The sequence below is a fragment of the Aspergillus undulatus genome (assembly GCF_047715775.1).
Source record: "Aspergillus undulatus strain CBS 261.88 unplaced genomic scaffold BDV17scaffold_33, whole genome shotgun sequence".
Taxonomy (NCBI): Eukaryota; Fungi; Ascomycota; class Eurotiomycetes; order Eurotiales; family Aspergillaceae; genus Aspergillus; species Aspergillus undulatus.
This window is the reverse complement of record NW_027396637.1, coordinates 63211-79222: the sequence shown is the minus strand read 5'-3', so window position 1 is coordinate 79222 and position 16012 is coordinate 63211. Positions and strand designations below refer to the sequence as shown.

The window sequence follows — 16012 nt, the reverse complement described above, 5'->3', positions numbered from 1 at the left end:
ATCAATCTCACGTACGAAAAAGCCCCCTTGACAATCTTCAAGCTCACCGACGGCATCGAACAGTCGCATCTGACAACATGGCATCAAATATCCAATTGGCTCGAATCCCTCCCTAGCTGGTGCGGATCATATTTGAGCCCATCGCCTATAACGCCATTGCCAATGACAGCTCAATTTACCGTACTTTATGTGCCGATGATAGGCGATGTTTACTCCCAAACTATCGTCAATTCGAGATATGTTCTCACTCAAGAGGAAGGCTTGGCTATTCCCAACCGCCTTCCCTTGGGAATAGATTGTTGGAAGCGAATCTTGGTACCGCCATCCCCTTGATAGATACCTATCTATCGAAAAATGACTTTCATCAAGTCGTACTAGTATGCTAATTTATGGCACTCCAACGACGTATCCCTATCGCCCTTAAGGTAGCCTCATAACCTGACATCTCCATATTCTGTGTCATAGATCTGCGAATACTATCAGGCATACGTAAGAGCTACTCTAGCACGAATCAGTCTTAATCTTTTCATGCTCTACCCACGGTCAGTCGCTGCCGCTAGGATTCAATCCCATCGGTTGCTGGCTGGTAATCTCACCATCACCATCGCAAATAGTGCCTAATCTGGATTACTGCGCATTACTTGTTCCTTAGTCCTTTCCTAGTGCGCGGTCAGAAATAGACTTCTAGACTTGTAAGTTTCACCTTCTCTCCAATAGGGCCTGCACAACCCTAATATACCAGGGGTAACTCTAAACATTCGGTAGGCTGCCAGCGTAAGCTACAACAATCTTGGGTGCATGTGTAGGCATTATGGAGCAGGTAGCACATTTTGTGGGTAGCACAACTTATGTCTAGGAGTCAATGTTTCGTCAAACTGACCGCTAGGGCACAGTTACTTAACAAACATATACGATTGTAGCCATCCGGAGTTCTCTCCAGATCTAATCAGGTCTTCCTGTCCCGGATCCGTGAGACGTACTTCATTCAACGAGGCTGAGTTCAACAGAGGCAGCTAACCGCCGGTAGTCTTGGGAATTCTGTTGAAGCGGGTCAGGTAATTGGCAAGCCGGTGCCTGGGTAGGCCTCAAGGGTGCTGACAGTTGTTCATAGGCCATATCTAACCGCGCGCTACATCTGAAGCAACCGTTGATGAGGCTAAGGCTGCAGACTTCTACCTAGGCTACTGATCGCCAAACTACAACCACATTGCGATGATAAATTTAGCTAATGGCGTATCGCCGATGTGATTGCAACGATGATGCCTCACAGGGCCAATAGGACTATGCTTGGAGCCGCTGGGACAATCCTCCTTTGGAAAGAGCTCCCGACTGAAGAGGCGATGATGGGCAAGAGAGAATCTATAAATCTCATGCCCTTCTCCGTCTGTCAACATCATTTCATACGCTCATCCGCATTCCATTATATCTTCTATCATTATCGTATATCTTTTACACGTCTCGACTCAAACGCTAAAATTCAAGATGCCTCCCCTACAGAGAAGCCAACTGAATGCTGTTATCTCGACCCTGGCGCGTCGCCTTACAGCTTAAGCATCGACTACGCCATCATGGGAGGTGCTGCTGTCTGTCTTCTCACGGGTGATCCAACAAGAACAACGGAAGACGTGGACCTTGTTATCCACGTGGACCATCGCAACACAACAGCCGACATGCTGACTTCTCGACTCATCTCTTCGTTCCATTCTGACTTCGGCCCCATCAATTAAATTGGTCATACCATTCCCGCCTACAAGCTCAACTTGTCAGGTGGCCAAGTCATTCTTGTGGAGCTGGAAGTATTTGACCATTGGAGCTGACCCCAAAGACTGCAGTACAACATTCCGGCGGCCACTCGTAGGACCGTTACGGTAGACAACTATCTGGGCAAAACGTTCAGCCCCGAATGGATCTTCCGTGAGAAAACGCTATCCAAGCACCAGCGGCAAGGTAGCCCGAAGGAAGGTGCCGATATTCGAGGCGTTGGTGACCAACTTGGTCCCGTTTTTGAATCCCGGAAAGCCAGAGCTGGATTTCCACTCCGATCGAGCCCTGCAGGGCGCCCTCGCCGACCTCCTTCAGAAGCGACCGGCCCTTAAACCCAGCCTGAGGGAAAAGGCGAAGTGCTCTGCCGCCTTGGATGGCTAGTAAGTGTCAAGGTTTATCTTTTGTCGTCGATGTTGCTAACCGCCATCAGAATGATCGTTCTTAAAGCGAGGGTGGTATGGAAACTTGATTGTGTATCTGAAGGATTATTCGTGTGCGTTGGATCGAGGAGGGAATTTGACCATGCCAATTTGTATCCTTTTGTGTTCTTGGGGATACAGAATGATTGGTATAAACCAGGTAGAACAGAGTTGCTGACGAATTTCGTTTACACAACTGGCGTTCCTGTCATGTCATTCCTCATTTCCTTGTTGGAACCAAGACGCTTTGCATTGCGGCGGTCAAGAGGCCCATTTGTCTTCTCATAAATTCGCCCTTAGTTCCTGCTGTACCAGCTGACCACGCGTTCATCACTGCAGCCATTGAGAATGTCTGTTTGGAGCCCCAGGTATCCCACCATCTGGGATATCCAAGATCTCAGCATCTCCCCCAAGGACGTAATGATTAGGAAGCCGTCGTCATCCCATTCCTCAGCATCCATCGCGGTCCTCACAAGGCTTTCTAGCAGCAACCGCTCTGATAGAAACACCAGGTTTTCATATTTGTCGTAATCTCTAGATTGGAATCTCTGGCTAGATGGCAGGTTGTGCATTTCGATGTGAGGAAACGAACTTGGTATCAGTACAACTTGCTCATCTCGTTCAGTCAGACGTAGAGGATAGTCAAATGTCAGCGTCGATTCATCGAGGCGTTTGTAACCACTGTTCATCGCATCCAGCACTGCGTGCAGGTCGGGCAGAGACTCCAAGATTTCCTTAGGAGGGCTGCGGTTTGGAAGAGTAGACGGAAACTCGGAACGTTGAAGCTCTTGTGATGCAAGTTGATAATCCTGTTCCCGGACCACGATCATGTGAATCTACAAAGAAAAAATGAGATGAGATCAGAAAACAGGCAATACCCAACCATAATTGGTACGCCTAGGTAGTGTAGCGCAAGAGGACCCTATGCCACAACTGGGATCAGATTGAGAGAAGGTCGGACACCCTTTCGGGTGGGGCAGTTTCGCGGAGCTTTCTGAACATGTTGCGGATCGCTCGGAAAATATGAGAATGTTAGGTGTAAGTGCTGTTGCGCCAGTGTTTTGGGGCTCCTCGACCTATTTAAGTAGCGTCCTGAAATAACACAAGGATGAAGAGTGAATGGAAGAGTGAAAGGCAGGGATGTCATTGTCAGAAGGTTAAACGCCGGTTATGTGATCTGCATGCACCACCGATGCGGGGATAATTAAGCGCGAAACAGGCATCGAAAAGCTGAAAGCCACAGCTCGAAGAGGCGATTGTCAGTTGCTGTCTCTCTCGGGATACAAACCATCAGAAATAGTTATCGGATTGTCTTGAGACCATACCTCAATAGCTCAACCAATCTACCATACTGTCCCTGATACTTATCGGCCGTAGTGAAGTAGTAAATCAATCTTTTCACTCTGCAAATCAAGATGTAGCAGTCCTTATGCAGCATTTCACTATAGAATACCCACTCTGCCTAAAATATGAGGCAGCTGCTAGAAGACGTTCCACTCAATCACATACACACACATTCTTTAGGTACCTGACAGCCTGTGAGTGTTTTAATGCGATGCCCGGTGCCCCCAGCCTCTCCACCTATAGCCAAATTCGGTATAGTGGACGGCCCGTCCCGCAGAGTCTCAGGTCAGGCTCAAAGGAGCAATGATCGCCACTGCGTGGGAAATCTTTTGCGCAAGTCCCGAACCCCTCATGCCGACGTCAAAAAACCCCGCAGCCATCGCAACTTTTTCGAGAGGACTTCATATCCTTACTCAATATCCTTGTTCCTTAGCCAATATAAACATGGCACCATCCAACTTGTCCCACCGTCAGACACATAATCTGCTCTTAATCTCGAAATTGCTAAGTCTCAGAGATACTGCGTCACCACTAACACTCGTATTGGATTCCTTGGAACAACCAGCCACGCCCTTGATCAAAGAATACATTCGACGCGCTCGAGTGAGTTTTCATAAGATCTCAGGCGATTATACATCAAATATGTGCGACGAAAATCATTATGCTAACCCAGCGCAGCTCTCAAAGGTTCATATCACGCTCATCGCTTTTGAGGCGTTGAAGCCGTATGACGGCGTCGACGCTTTTGTCTCCGCTCGACGAAAATCACCCATAGATATAATGAAAGAAGCCGGCGCTGCTTACAAGTCAGATTCAACAAGCCCTAACCGCAGTATGTACTCCATTTCCTGACCCTCTGAAACCCTTGTCGCTGACTGTTACGAAGAACGATTAATCCTCATCGACACCATCAACCCACTACTACACTCTACAAGACCAGACAAGACCTTTCACCTAGCGACATTCCTCAGTTCATTCATCGTCCCCGCCGGACCCTCAACCTCCAAACCAGACGCCTCTCTCGTCGTTACATTCCACCAGGATGTCCCCGGCCGCCCAGCGCAGTCACCCTACACCCCCACCCCGTTATCCCTCCTAACCTACCTCGCAACGACCGTCATAAAGCTCCACTCATTCTCACACATCCTCGCCCAGAAAGCCGCTCGAGACCGCAGCCTCGTCCCACCTGTTTTCGGGCTCGAAGAAGAGCAAGATGGCGTGTTACTGGGAAGACTAGATAAGCCGAGCGGGAAGGACTCCGCAGAAGGCGTTGTGCTGGAAATGGAATACCGGCGGAAGAGTGGCCGGGGAGTATTGGAGTGGTACCTTTTGCCTCCGGCGTCGAGGTACCCTGCGACTCAGGTGAAGGAGGTTGTGACGCTGCTGGATGACCATCCGTTGTATCGCCCGCCTGAGGATCATGGGGCTGATGATGAGGATGAGGAGCCTGAATCTACGTTTGAGTTGAGGCTTACGGAGAGGCAGAGGAGGGAGAGGGAGGGTGTTGTTTTGCCTTATTTCGATGCGCAGCAGGGTGATGGGCCTGGTGAGGGAGGACGGATCTTATACGATATGGGCGAGGAAGACGACTTTGATGAAGAGGAGGATGAGATCTGATCTAATGTAAGCGCCACTCCACGATACAATATTCTTAGGGCAGTTGCAGCGGATTATCGCGGTCAGATCATATACGCCCCTGCGAGTCCATCACGCCAGCCAAGCCATCTGCGTCTGTTTGTCCTCACAAATACGGGTGGTGTCCTGCAACCACCTGATTCATTATCTATGCATAAATTACAAACGGGTAGTTATATGACATGGCTTGGTTGTGGAAAACCTAGAAGAAGCGCCACCAAATGAGGAAAAGAAAGATGAATCCGACGCCTGCGAACGGACCATACTAAGAGGAGTCAAATCGATGCTGCTGAGATTGGGGGACGGCAAGCTTACCTGTTTTACCAGCAGCTCCCAGTTGATGCGGACTGCCGCTTTCCTGTACTTTTTGCTATCTTCGCGCAGGCGGCCTGACAGCTCGCCCATACGTTCTAGGCTATCCCCTCGGTAGAGCAAATCTTCAATGTTCTTTGTCATGACCTTCGTTACGTCCCGAAGCTCGTCGTTTAACCGGTCCAGGTTTGCTGAAGCTCGGCTATCCTGATACACCTTCTTGCTGCGCTGGATGAATGTATCGAACTCGACAAACGCGTACGGCCGTAGGCTCGGCGACTGATATTGCGAGGCAGGATATGTGTTGGTAAATTCGGTTGCGATGTCAGAGAGATAAGTAAAGGCGAGTTTGCGGGGGTATGAGCGATCGCATATGCAGAGGAAGCAGACGTCATCTTTGATTAGATAGCTGTGCCCCGAATGAGCTTGTGTTCCGTAACTGATCTTCACGGATTTGTAGTAAAGAAGACATACTGAAGATTATATTGTCCTGATTCAATGCTTGCTTGTGGCGCTGAGTTGCGGCTCATTCGACGAAAGATCATTTTAGCCTGGCTTTTAATTTCAGAGAGCTCTGCTTCAGCCTAGATATTGGCAAAATGAGCGCATTATCCAAATGAGTGGATGAACAAAGAGTAGCGATTCACTCACCTGCTCATCATCTACTGACGCTGCCAGCATCAGGCCTGTCTTCCAACATCAGCTCCTCCGTTCATCTCCACCCACACGTCCCCCACACTTGAGTCTTACCGTCAAGCCTGGCGATTTGTGTTGATTTGACCATCTTGTCTGTATCAATCGGCACTTTCCCTTGTATTTGGTCTCCGGTAAATATAGTTGCTCGTGTCCGGTTCTGATCCGCTGCTTTGTTGTCCTCATCTACCTGACAGGTGCGGAACAATGGCCGGCGGACGCAAGGCGGTCGATCGCGGCAGTATCAGAAGGCAGCCAGCGAGGTAAGCTTCCATTGACTCTTCTCACTTTATGCTGAAATTGAGTTTTGCAGCTTATCGACTGTCGCTGTACAGAGTTTTATATCTCGCCAATACTGACGAATATGTGTCAGGGCGTGTCCCCAACCCCCGTCTGCTAAAGCGGCTGCGCCGAGTGATGTAGCGAAGCCCAGCCTTCCAATGGACCCGACGAAATCCAAGCCAAAGAGAACTCCGCGGAGGGCTGCGAAAGATCGATATGAGGAAGAGAAGTTGATGTCTAGCGACAAGTCTCAGCTCATTGATCTGGACTTGGTGGTATGTTGAATTCTCAGCATGCCCTGGGTTTATGCTGAGTCGAGCCTACGATGCTAATATCCGAGGAATTTAGAGATTGCTCGCGCTTCCTGAAGCCTGGAACTGCCTTGAAGAAGCAGAGAAGAGGGAAATCTTAGATCTACTTCCCAGCGACACTCACCCGAATCAGAACCCCTCGCCAGACGACCCCGACGCCAAGATCCCCCCTATACCAGAGGAATTCCTGCGCTACTCTAATAATTGGCGCGATGGTATCCGTAACTTTCAGCTAGACCTTCAGAATGGGCGCTATGATCCGCAGTGGATGCGTGAGGCCGAAGAGGCAGTTCAACAGCGAGCCACAGGCAACTTCGACAAGTTCAAAGAGCAAGAATTTGAGGAGTTTTGGGGACAGAAACAGAAAATGGATCGGTATCTAGCTGCCGGTGAAAGCTCCAAAATCAAGCTGAGCACGCTCATTGAGCATGATATCATTCGTAAAGGTGATATCTGGAAGTGGTCAAGGGCCTTCGGCCGCGGCAAGACTTCGGTACTTATTGAGAAGGAGGCTAGGGTACGTTATCTTCGCATGCTCAAGGTCGCCAACAGCTAATGTTTAGTTCTAGATCATTGAGGTCAATGAGGCTCTATTAACCTTCGCTCTACCCCCTGGGCAGCGTCCCTTCCTCAAAGCGCCAGCAACTGCAGACGCAACGAATTCGAACCCTGAAGAAACCCCAGCCGCCGATTCAAAAACACCTCCCATATCAAATATCAATGAGACCGCGATGTCCAACGGTGCAGCGGTGATTGGTGAGAAAACGGACTCAGACACGAAAGACCAAGAGGCTGGTCCCTCTAGGAAGCGCAGTGCCGAGCCCGATACCGAGGTTACACCCGCGAAAAGAACGCGTGGGTGTCCGCACAAGAAGGAACCTTCACTTGTGGAAGAGAGAGTGGTCAGCCTTACAGGGGGAGTTACTGACCCTAAGCCTAAGGAAGAGGCAACTTCACCTATATCCCCCAGCAAGTCAAAACCCGAATCCTCAGGAAAGCCGCAGAACGGTGATTCTGACCCCGTTCAAGAAACTCCAAAGGAAAAATTATCAGATAACAAGTCAGATGCCACGCCGGATGACAAGCCTGTGGATGAGTCGGCGCCTGAGACAAATGGAGAGTCTGACGAGGTCATCGTCCCAGATATCAATGGCCCTACGGCACTTACAAACAAAATATTGGAAGTCGATGGCCGTATCAAAAAAGCTACAAACGGAAACGCCTGGAAAGAATTCCGCTGTTTCAGAGACAACCAGGATATGGGCACGCTGTGGGAGGTCAGACATGCTTGGTATGTCAAGAATCAAGACCAATAGAGCCTGGAGCCTAAATCCGCAATGCTGCTTTACATTCTTCCTTCTCTACTACCTTACACATATTTCTCCCAGCGCATAGATATCACCAATTTTCAATAAATTATCAGAATGTTTCATTATTTGATCCAAATACATTATCCTCCCTAGCAGTGCGACCCTGCTCTGCATCAGCCGCATAGTCCACGGCAAAACTACACTGAATAAAGTCCTCCAACTCTTCGCTAACGGTCTTCAATTTCTCCTTCACACTCGCAACACCCTCCTGTCCCACAATATGTCGCGACGGGGGATTCTCATGACCTCCAATAGCCGTAATCGCGTAGACCGTCTCAGCCACTAGCACTTCCATATGCGCGGAGCTGAGCGGGGGATATGTAGACGTGAGATCGGGTACTGAAAAGGGTCCGTCTTCGACACTGCTGACTGTTTGGCTCGGATTCTGAGATCTGTTGGTATTCGTGTTCTGAGTGTCTGGTAATCGGGGGATGAGGCGGTTGAGGATCCCTCGGAATAGAGGCGCCGGGTTTATACCAGGGGCGTAGGCTGGGACTATGGGAGGAACGGTGGTTACTAGGTTTGTGAGAATGGGGATTTCCAGGCTGCATTGGAAGATGGTGAGTTTGACGTTGAAGGGGGCGATTTCGTAGGCGAGGCTCTGGAAGATGGATTATAGGTTGGCGATTGTAAGTAATGCGTGTTCGGGAGCTTACATCGCAGAATCCCTCGAGAGCCCACCCGGCGGCGCAGTACATTCCAAGTCCGGGGGTACCGATGTGAGCGGCTGTCGCTTGTCAGGAACATATTCACCGTGGGCGATAAACTAGCAGGGTTCTTACTGATTCCTGAGACGATCATGACATGTCCTGCCTTTTGTTGTCTCATGTGAGGCAGCGATGCCTTTATGATATTCAGCGGACCGAAGTAATTGATCTCGAACTGATCGCGGACGAGGTTTAGGGTTTGTTGCGAGGCTGCAAGCTCCTCGACCGTTCCAACGAGAGCTATCAAATGTCAGAAGTTTGTGTATATATCGAACATTGAGGTTGCGACAAGATTCATACCCTGGCTGGTGCAGCAGAGCAGAATGTCCACCCTTCCGAATGTCACAACTGCTTCAGCAACCACTGCCTGACACTCTCCAACAATTCTGCGGCGCAATATTAGCCTCAAATACAGCCTTTGACTATTCCTCCACGGGCCATCTGATGCGCACCTTATATCCAACGGAACAGCCTTGAACCGTTCGACCCATCCCTCGTCGCGGTGGGCCTCGACCTGGGCCGCAAACGCTTCAAACATCTCGCGGCGGCATTCATCACGATCGAGGTTCGAGTATGCTAGACCAACAAGGGCGCTGTCTCCATGCGCAAGGACCTGGCGCGCAACCGATATTCCAACGGGCGAGTCCCCGGCGGTGATCACCCATACTCGAGAGTCATTGTGAGGGGGGAACTGCGGGCGGGTGTGATCGGGGGAGGGATTGTTCTCGGACATGGGGGCGAGGGTGACATTCAAGGGGCCAGCATATCCATCGCGCAAGAGGACGCGCCCTATATCCTGAGCAGCGACAGCTCTATATTCTTTGGATAGCGAGTGGTAGTAGCTGGAATGGGCGGGCCATTCCAGACGTGGGCTGCGCAGGTGCCGGGGTTCTGGGCCGCCGTTCGCCGGAGCTAAGCTAGTCTCCGATAGTCCACCTTGACTAGGCGATTCCACCATCTATTCTCGCGCCATCCGTGGCCTCTTCGTTTTCGTTTCCTTCTTGCCACACCCGCCGTACTCGAGAAAACCAGGTTCACAATGCCTGAACAGCGGCAGCAGAGAAACGAGGAAGAGGGAGGCGTGCGTATCATCTTGTTTGCTCATGAAGCTTATCCTTCTGACCTTTATCTCCCTAGTCCGGGTCCCTCATTAGATCTCTCGTTCAAGGTGCCACTATCTTCTTCGTGACCCAATTCTTCATCGGTCAATTCTTCGGAAACAAGCAGAATGCTGGAGCTGGTGGGAAACCAGGCGCCGTAACCACCTTCGGAGATCGCCCGCCTCGCGCGGAGGTTGAGAGTTACAGCTCCATCCCGGATACCATCGCCCCCATCTGGCCCACGGACAGCTCCTTGGATATCAGTATCTACGTTTCTCCGTCTATTGTCATTCCGTCGCTAAAGTCCCTGCCATCGAGCTCGCTCGTTTTGGAGGAGAAGAAATTTGGTCTTGGAAATTACAGCGACGTCAGAGATGTTGAGGCTACAATCCAGGTTCCCAAGGAGGTTCAACAAAACGGAACTCTCTGGGCGCATTTCTTCGTCGGTCTGAGCGGATACCAGCTAGATCCGGCGGCTTCAGACTACAGTACCGATACGGCCGTTCACTTCTTCCGACCCCTCAATCAGTATCTTCCCAAGAAAAAGGTCAAGAAGCTCAAGAATCTTCTCGCGAGCTCCGACGAAGCCGAGGAAGAAGAAGATGATGGTACTCCCGATGTTTCTATTGCATCCTACTATCATCCCAATTTCACCTTGTCGGTAATTCCTGATTCTGGGGCAATGAAATATCGTCAGGTCCACCATGCTATTCGTCGCCACACGCAACTCGAGGCTACTGGCGCGAGGGATGCTTCAGGCCAGAATGGCTGGTACTACCCCATTGTCTTCTTGAACACTTTCTGGCAGTTGAGAACCCATATGGTAGAGCTCAACTCAACTGTTGAGACCATCCCTCTACGCTTCACTCTCAATAACCTCCAGAACTGGAAGTTCGCGATGATGGCGAGTCTCGACGACAATGCAAAGCAGACTGCTCGACAAGCCGCGTTCGGAGGCTCGACTCCGGGTGGTGGTGACGGTAGCGAATTCGAGATGATCAAGGAAGTGCTATTGGATACCAACATCTGGCTTTTGGGTACCACTGGTGTGGTCACAATCCTACACATGCTGTTCGAGACTCTGGCATTCAAGAATGATATCGTGAGTGGATATCTACATAAAACACCTCATTTGTTTGTTAACTAACTCTTCTCGTTCAGTCCCACTGGCGCAAGAAGAAGGACAATGTTGGGACATCTGTTCGAACTATTCTTGCCAACGTGTTCATGCAAACTGTCATCTTCCTCTACCTCATGGATAACAGTGAGAACACTTCTTGGATGATCCTTGCCAGTCAAGGTTTCGGGATTGTTTTGGAAGCCTGGAAGGTCACAAAGACAGTCAATGTCCGCCTGCGCGCGCCTCAAGCCGGGTCATTCTTCTCGTTCCTCCCCTATGTGGTGGTGTTTGAAGACAAGCATAAGCTCACTGAAACGGAGAAGAAGACTCAGGAGTATGATGAAATTGCATTCCGCTATCTCTACATCATTGCTGTGCCTCTTTTGGGGGCTTACGCCGCCTATAGCTTGATGTACAACACACACAAGTCTTGGTATTCGTATGTCATTGAGACTCTTGTTGGCAGTGTTTACGCCTACGGTTTCTTGATGATGGTCCCTAGCTTGTACATCAATTACCGACTCAAGGTTGGTACCCTCGTTTTTGTCCGTCTTCTGAAGCCCAACTAACACAATTTCTTTCTAGTCGGTCGCTCATATGCCTGGAAAGGCTATGACATACAAGTTCCTCAACACTTTCATTGACGACCTCTTCGCGTTTACTGTGAAGATGCCCTGGCTCCACAGACTCGCAACTCTGCGAGACGATGTGATCTTCTTCATTTGGCTCTACCAGAGCTACAAGTACCGGGTTGATTACACCCGTGTCAACGAGTTTGGCCAGGGTGGTGACAGCGACGATGAAGAAGAGGAGTCGAAGCCCGAGGGGGCCGAGAAGGTCGAGGAGAAGAAAGAGGCTGCTCAGGCGTCTGGTAAGCAGACATCCAAGGCCTCTGCCCGGCGGAGGAAGTGAGCTTCTGCTTTTGACTGAAGTATAAACCTTTCATCCTTTATCTTCAGCTTTTGGATCAGCCCAGCGCCTATTCAAGTACTACTTATCAACGCTCCATTACGATTAGATATGCGTCATGCTATTCCTATCGAACGCCTTCTTTTATATATTCATGCAGTAGACGATCACGAATTTAAATAATGGAAGATCGAAGTCACGCATACGAATTCCATCAATGTCTACAGTAAATTGCATCTCTTAATGGATTGTAATTTCAAATGAAGTATGCTAAGAACTTGTAGGTCCGCCGGATGCGGTTAAGTTCGAGATTTGCCCGCTGACCCCGAAACAATTGCTAAGAGCATGTGAACCACCATCAACATCAATAGACGTGACAGTATCTGAAATATTTACGAGGTAAGCAATGATGTAAAATAAAAAGTGATGTAGTGACTAACGATCTCTTCAGATCAATCGCGTCCATCTGTCGGCGTATCGTTGAAGACCCTGAGCGAAATTCAGATTAACGCGACGCATTCCTCACCCGCGCTGTATAGGCCGTGTTATGAGTGTTTCGAGTCCACGCAATAGCCTCGCCCAGAGTAGAACGAGACTAGACGGATTTGGCACAGCCTATCTAGACTAGCAGCTTTCCTTCAATGTCTTCTGACGCGAAAAGAGGTGCGCTGTTCATGCTACATAGTCGAACGGCTCTGCTAACGCCCAAATAGATGAAGTGAGGCCGAGTAATCTGTCGGATGCGATTGAGCATCTAGAAGCAGGTATGTCTATGCCAACGCGCTATCTTTGTTTCTTTAATCTAAACGTGGCCCGCAGTTGCTTTTGTGCCGGGGAGGCAGCGGTATACAGACGCTGGACAGCTGGGTAAACAGATAGCAGAGTTCGCCTACAAAAGCGGCCTTCACCCGACTGAACTTGGGCGTCTTCTAAAACTTCTTACACGGAGCAACCATTTGGATCAAGGCACAATAACCACCATAACCAAAAATCTATATCCGTCTGAGAGGATAGCGGACAAATTGATCACGCAGGTTGTATGCTGTCTCGGTCCGACGAAGAATAAGCCAAGTCCAGCGACTCAGGCTCTCTTACTGCGATGGCTCATCCTTGTCTACGACTTTCTCGAGAATCGGTCTCATTTGTCGAAGCTCTATGCGGTGCTTTTCAATCATCTTGATATGATCAGCCTGCGTAAACCGCTATGTCACATTCTCTCTTTCATCACACGGCGAAAGCATGTCAAGCCTTTCAGAATCCAGGCTCTGATGGAATTGGTTGGCACTTCTGGTGGTGATGATAGGGAGCTCATCTCTCTATTGCGTGTCTTCAAGAACTACTACCCAGATGTCATTGTCGGAGATCCTGGTAGGAAAGGCTTGTTCTTCAAACATCCTGACCCGGAATGGACAAGCCATGCGCGGCAGATCCAACAACTGAACCAGGAGCGGACTCAAGGAAGTGGGTCTGCCAGCTTTCAGGTGGTACATCGTGGACTTGTCAAAAGAAGTAAAGTGGAAACAATTGTTCCTGATGTGCAGACTTCTCGAGTTGCACATAACCGGACCTCGCTCGAGGAGCTACGCAGTGTTGACCACTTCATTGAACGACTCGACAAGATCGAGCTGCCCAACCAAATTATCTCCACCTTCGCAGACGAATTGGCTCAAAAGTATCTCTTCCTAGTTCAACCTGAGGCAGCGAACCGACGTCTGAACGATTGGTTAGAGGCCTTTCTGGGTGATCATTTGGAGTATGCCAAGGACTTTGATGATGAAGGCGTGGAAACTCTGGGCTATGTTCTTACACTCGCGGTTCGTTACGCGCGATACACGAAGGTGAGGGACCCAATTAAGGCTTCTTGTGCAGGCTTGCTAATGGTACGCTAGGCAACCCCTGAAGCCTTCCTTCTCTTCTTAGAGACCTATCTACCAGTCTGGAATGGGATCGATAATAGGCAGTCAATATTCGAGTTGCTCGAATACCTCCCCATTGAAGACTATGACCCGCTACGAGATGTTATCCTAGGTCGCTTAGAAGCTGCTTCTCTAGAAGATACTGCTTCATCCAAGGCAATTTTGCTCGACTTTTACTCTGCCTTGATCCGTCAATGGGGCATCAAGCTACGAACAGAACCATTTGCTCTCGAGAAGTCGCAGCCTTTGGACCGCTTGATCTCACATGCGGAATTATTAGCCTCCTCTATCTTGGAAAGTCCTGCGGAGCAGCCTTCGGATGTCGAGGGGGAGTACAAGCCTAGCATCCTTGCTGTGCTTGAGTTTTACCTCACATTGGCAGACCTGTTTTCCTACGCTCATTTGAATGGGAACATCCGAATAGCTGTTCCGCTTGCGCCCACGGTCTACACCCTTGTGTTCACTCCCGTGGCATCCGTCATCTCAATCATGAACACTGTACTTTCCGGCTACAAGGCATCGTTCGAAGAGTCCATGGTCTCAGAGACACTCCAGGCCCAGAATTCGACAGACCCGCTTTACTCACAACAACTAGTGGGTCAGTTCAACGGATACATCATGGACATCTGCAACCTTGTATGGCGGAACAGAGCCCTTAACATCGAGGATCCAAACGCAGTAGGCTGCCTGATACCGCCGGCAACCATCGCTGCTCTCACGCGGTATCTCCGTGAGGTCAACGAGAAGTCTCGCAAACGGAATCGCGAAACGGCATTCTCTTATACTCTTGCATCGGTGTTTTCATTGAGCCATCATGCTGCGCTGTGTAACATGTCTTCTTCGTGCTTTGCTGATATTGAGCGGGAGAATGGTGTTCGAGAGGATCAACCGAAACTGAGGAAGCCGGTGACGCAGAAGGCTTTGAGTGCACTGGAGAAGGATGGAGGGATTCAGATGACTTGGCAGGACTTTAGAGTAAGGATGCTGGATTGGATGGATGCTACGGGGGGTAATGGCGTTTCGAATTTGATGCGCACGACGATGAAGGCGCTGAGAAAGGAGTAGAATACTATATAACCTGACAATATCCAGATGATCCTTTGTACCACTTCATATAATACAGGATCTCTATCTTAAGTCGTTAGGTATCTAAAGTCTAATTTACAGTTAGTTTTGGGTATAGTACACAGAGAACACAACACCATTGCTTCCAGCCCTCAAAACTCCTGCGCCGTGTTCAAATAGATGTCGCGGACGCTAGTTTCCTCGCGTAGACGGGCCATCGCATCTTCGATATCTCGCACTTGCTCTTCGCTTTTCAGATCCACCAACGTGTCCTGGTTCGGAGCCCAGATAATTTCAGACTCTTCTATCGTTAAGCCAGCTAACTTGGAAAGGGCCTCACCAACACTCTTAGTATCGGTCGCCTCTGTGAAGACGACAATGCGCCCATCCTCATCCGATGTGATATCGGCAGCTCCGGCCTCAATAGCTTGGTCTAAACAGTCGTCCGCGCTAACCCCCTCCTTCTTCTCAAACACTACCCGTCCTTTCTTCTCAAATAAATATGCAGTCGGAGTAGCGGTGCCGCCGGATTCCTTGACAGCGAGCCGCACGTCTTGCAAGAGTCGTAGTTTGTTCTCGGTCTGGCATTCGATTACGGCGGCGACCGAGTGCGGTAGCATGGCTTCAATGGTAACCTGCTCCAGCGCTTCTCCACTGAGACTCAGGCCCTGACCTCGTGCTATGGCTCCATCGATGTTTGCTTTGGGAATTCCGGCTCGCTTTGCGTTCGAGAGGGCGAGGGCAAGCCGTGAGTTGAATTTGGTATCTGGTCCCCACACTAAACAATGTCAACTTAATCCGTAGGAGAGGGAGGGAATATTCCTGGTCTAACTCACTTCGAACAGCGGCACTGATTTCCTTCGAGACCAGTGCGCGCTCCTTGCTCTTCGCTTTGTCATTCTTCGCCTTGTCGTGTTTGATTGTCGACCACTTGTTGTGTCCCGAGGACAAGGTCGGACAAGTCGTAAAGCTGCGACGAAGGTCCCATCCAGATTGCCTAGCGTAAGCGCGCTGCTGCACCAATCTCCTGCTCACAATTGACGCCATTGATCTGTTATTTCAGTA

General features: G+C 49.8%; 8 protein-coding genes across 8 annotated transcripts; 4 read left to right on the top strand and 4 right to left on the bottom strand.

The window, feature by feature from the left end:
- Window positions 1-2479: 2479 nt before the first annotated feature.
- On the bottom strand, window positions 2480-3013 carry BDV17DRAFT_292478 (uncharacterized protein; the record flags this gene model as incomplete). The annotated part of the gene is made up of 1 exon (XM_073762376.1): window positions 2480-3013. One exon carries the CDS (start codon window positions 3011-3013, stop codon window positions 2480-2482), a length of 534 nt encoding a protein of 177 aa, XP_073614314.1.
- A 958-nt stretch (window positions 3014-3971) lies between these two features.
- BDV17DRAFT_292477 (Elongator subunit IKI1) lies at window positions 3972-5144 on the top strand (the record flags this gene model as incomplete). The annotated part of the gene is made up of 3 exons (XM_073762375.1): window positions 3972-4130; window positions 4206-4359; window positions 4414-5144. 3 exons carry the CDS (start codon window positions 3972-3974, stop codon window positions 5142-5144), a joined length of 1044 nt encoding a protein of 347 aa, XP_073614313.1.
- A 110-nt stretch (window positions 5145-5254) lies between these two features.
- BDV17DRAFT_123867 (SNAP receptor SEC22) lies at window positions 5255-6435 on the bottom strand. The gene is made up of 5 exons (XM_073754042.1): window positions 6225-6435; window positions 6126-6160; window positions 5949-6058; window positions 5478-5883; window positions 5255-5427 (listed from the first exon to the last, which is right to left on the bottom strand). The coding sequence occupies exons 1-5, from the start codon at window positions 6256-6258 to the stop codon at window positions 5365-5367; spliced, it is 648 nt and encodes a 215-aa protein (XP_073614312.1). The 5' UTR covers window positions 6259-6435; the 3' UTR covers window positions 5255-5364.
- Window positions 6436-6468: 33 nt separating this feature from the next.
- Window positions 6469-8160, top strand: BDV17DRAFT_266326 (uncharacterized protein). Its single transcript, XM_073758267.1, has 3 exons — window positions 6469-6724; window positions 6798-7277; window positions 7330-8160. Exons 1-3 carry the CDS (start codon window positions 6608-6610, stop codon window positions 8074-8076), a joined length of 1344 nt encoding a protein of 447 aa, XP_073614311.1. The 5' UTR covers window positions 6469-6607; the 3' UTR covers window positions 8077-8160.
- Window positions 8161-8165: 5 nt separating this feature from the next.
- Window positions 8166-9724, bottom strand: BDV17DRAFT_266322 (short chain dehydrogenase/reductase family protein). The gene is made up of 5 exons (XM_073758266.1): window positions 9290-9724; window positions 9138-9223; window positions 8913-9077; window positions 8787-8857; window positions 8166-8731 (listed from the first exon to the last, which is right to left on the bottom strand). Exons 1-5 carry the CDS (start codon window positions 9568-9570, stop codon window positions 8180-8182), a joined length of 1155 nt encoding a protein of 384 aa, XP_073614310.1. The 5' UTR covers window positions 9571-9724; the 3' UTR covers window positions 8166-8179.
- Window positions 9725-9820: 96 nt separating this feature from the next.
- Window positions 9821-12291, top strand: BDV17DRAFT_123822 (CLPTM1 family protein). The gene is made up of 5 exons (XM_073754041.1): window positions 9821-9918; window positions 9975-11039; window positions 11117-11584; window positions 11643-12192; window positions 12251-12291. The coding sequence occupies exons 1-4, from the start codon at window positions 9877-9879 to the stop codon at window positions 11967-11969; spliced, it is 1902 nt and encodes a 633-aa protein (XP_073614309.1). The 5' UTR covers window positions 9821-9876; the 3' UTR covers window positions 11970-12192; window positions 12251-12291.
- A 316-nt stretch (window positions 12292-12607) lies between these two features.
- On the top strand, window positions 12608-14947 carry BDV17DRAFT_282563 (Mis6 domain protein; the record flags this gene model as incomplete). The annotated part of the gene is made up of 4 exons (XM_073760221.1): window positions 12608-12629; window positions 12680-12730; window positions 12786-13804; window positions 13856-14947. The coding sequence occupies 4 exons, from the start codon at window positions 12608-12610 to the stop codon at window positions 14945-14947; spliced, it is 2184 nt and encodes a 727-aa protein (XP_073614308.1).
- A 152-nt stretch (window positions 14948-15099) lies between these two features.
- On the bottom strand, window positions 15100-15994 carry BDV17DRAFT_292471 (post-initiation translation factor DPC29; the record flags this gene model as incomplete). Its single annotated transcript, XM_073762374.1, has 2 exons — window positions 15100-15725; window positions 15784-15994. The coding sequence occupies 2 exons, from the start codon at window positions 15992-15994 to the stop codon at window positions 15100-15102; spliced, it is 837 nt and encodes a 278-aa protein (XP_073614307.1).
- Window positions 15995-16012: the final 18 nt, after the last annotated feature.

Coding starts and splice junctions, on each gene's coding strand:
- BDV17DRAFT_123822 (XM_073754041.1), top strand. CDS start 9,877: ATGCCTGAACAGCGGCAGCAGAGAAACGAGGAAGAGGGAGGC. Junction 9,919..9,974: donor GAAACGAGGAAGAGGGAGGC/GTGCGTATCATC, acceptor TTATCTCCCTAG/TCCGGGTCCCTCATTAGATC. Junction 11,585..11,642: donor ACATCAATTACCGACTCAAG/GTTGGTACCCTC, acceptor ATTTCTTTCTAG/TCGGTCGCTCATATGCCTGG.
- BDV17DRAFT_266322 (XM_073758266.1), bottom strand. CDS start 9,570: ATGTCCGAGAACAATCCCTCCCCCGATCACACCCGCCCGCAGTTCCCC. Junction 9,078..9,137: donor GCTCTGCTGCACCAGCCAGG/GTATGAATCTTG, acceptor GACATTTGATAG/CTCTCGTTGGAACGGTCGAG. Junction 8,858..8,912: donor CATGATCGTCTCAGGAATCA/GTAAGAACCCTG, acceptor GACAAGCGACAG/CCGCTCACATCGGTACCCCC.
- BDV17DRAFT_266326 (XM_073758267.1), top strand. CDS start 6,608: ATGGACCCGACGAAATCCAAGCCAAAGAGAACTCCGCGGAGGGCTGCG. Junction 6,725..6,797: donor TCATTGATCTGGACTTGGTG/GTATGTTGAATT, acceptor CGAGGAATTTAG/AGATTGCTCGCGCTTCCTGA. Junction 7,278..7,329: donor TTATTGAGAAGGAGGCTAGG/GTACGTTATCTT, acceptor GTTTAGTTCTAG/ATCATTGAGGTCAATGAGGC.
- BDV17DRAFT_123867 (XM_073754042.1), bottom strand. CDS start 6,258: ATGGTCAAATCAACACAAATCGCCAGGCTTGACG. Junction 6,059..6,125: donor CGTCAGTAGATGATGAGCAG/GTGAGTGAATCG, acceptor GCCAATATCTAG/GCTGAAGCAGAGCTCTCTGA. Junction 5,884..5,948: donor TCAGGACAATATAATCTTCA/GTATGTCTTCTT, acceptor TTCGGGGCACAG/CTATCTAATCAAAGATGACG.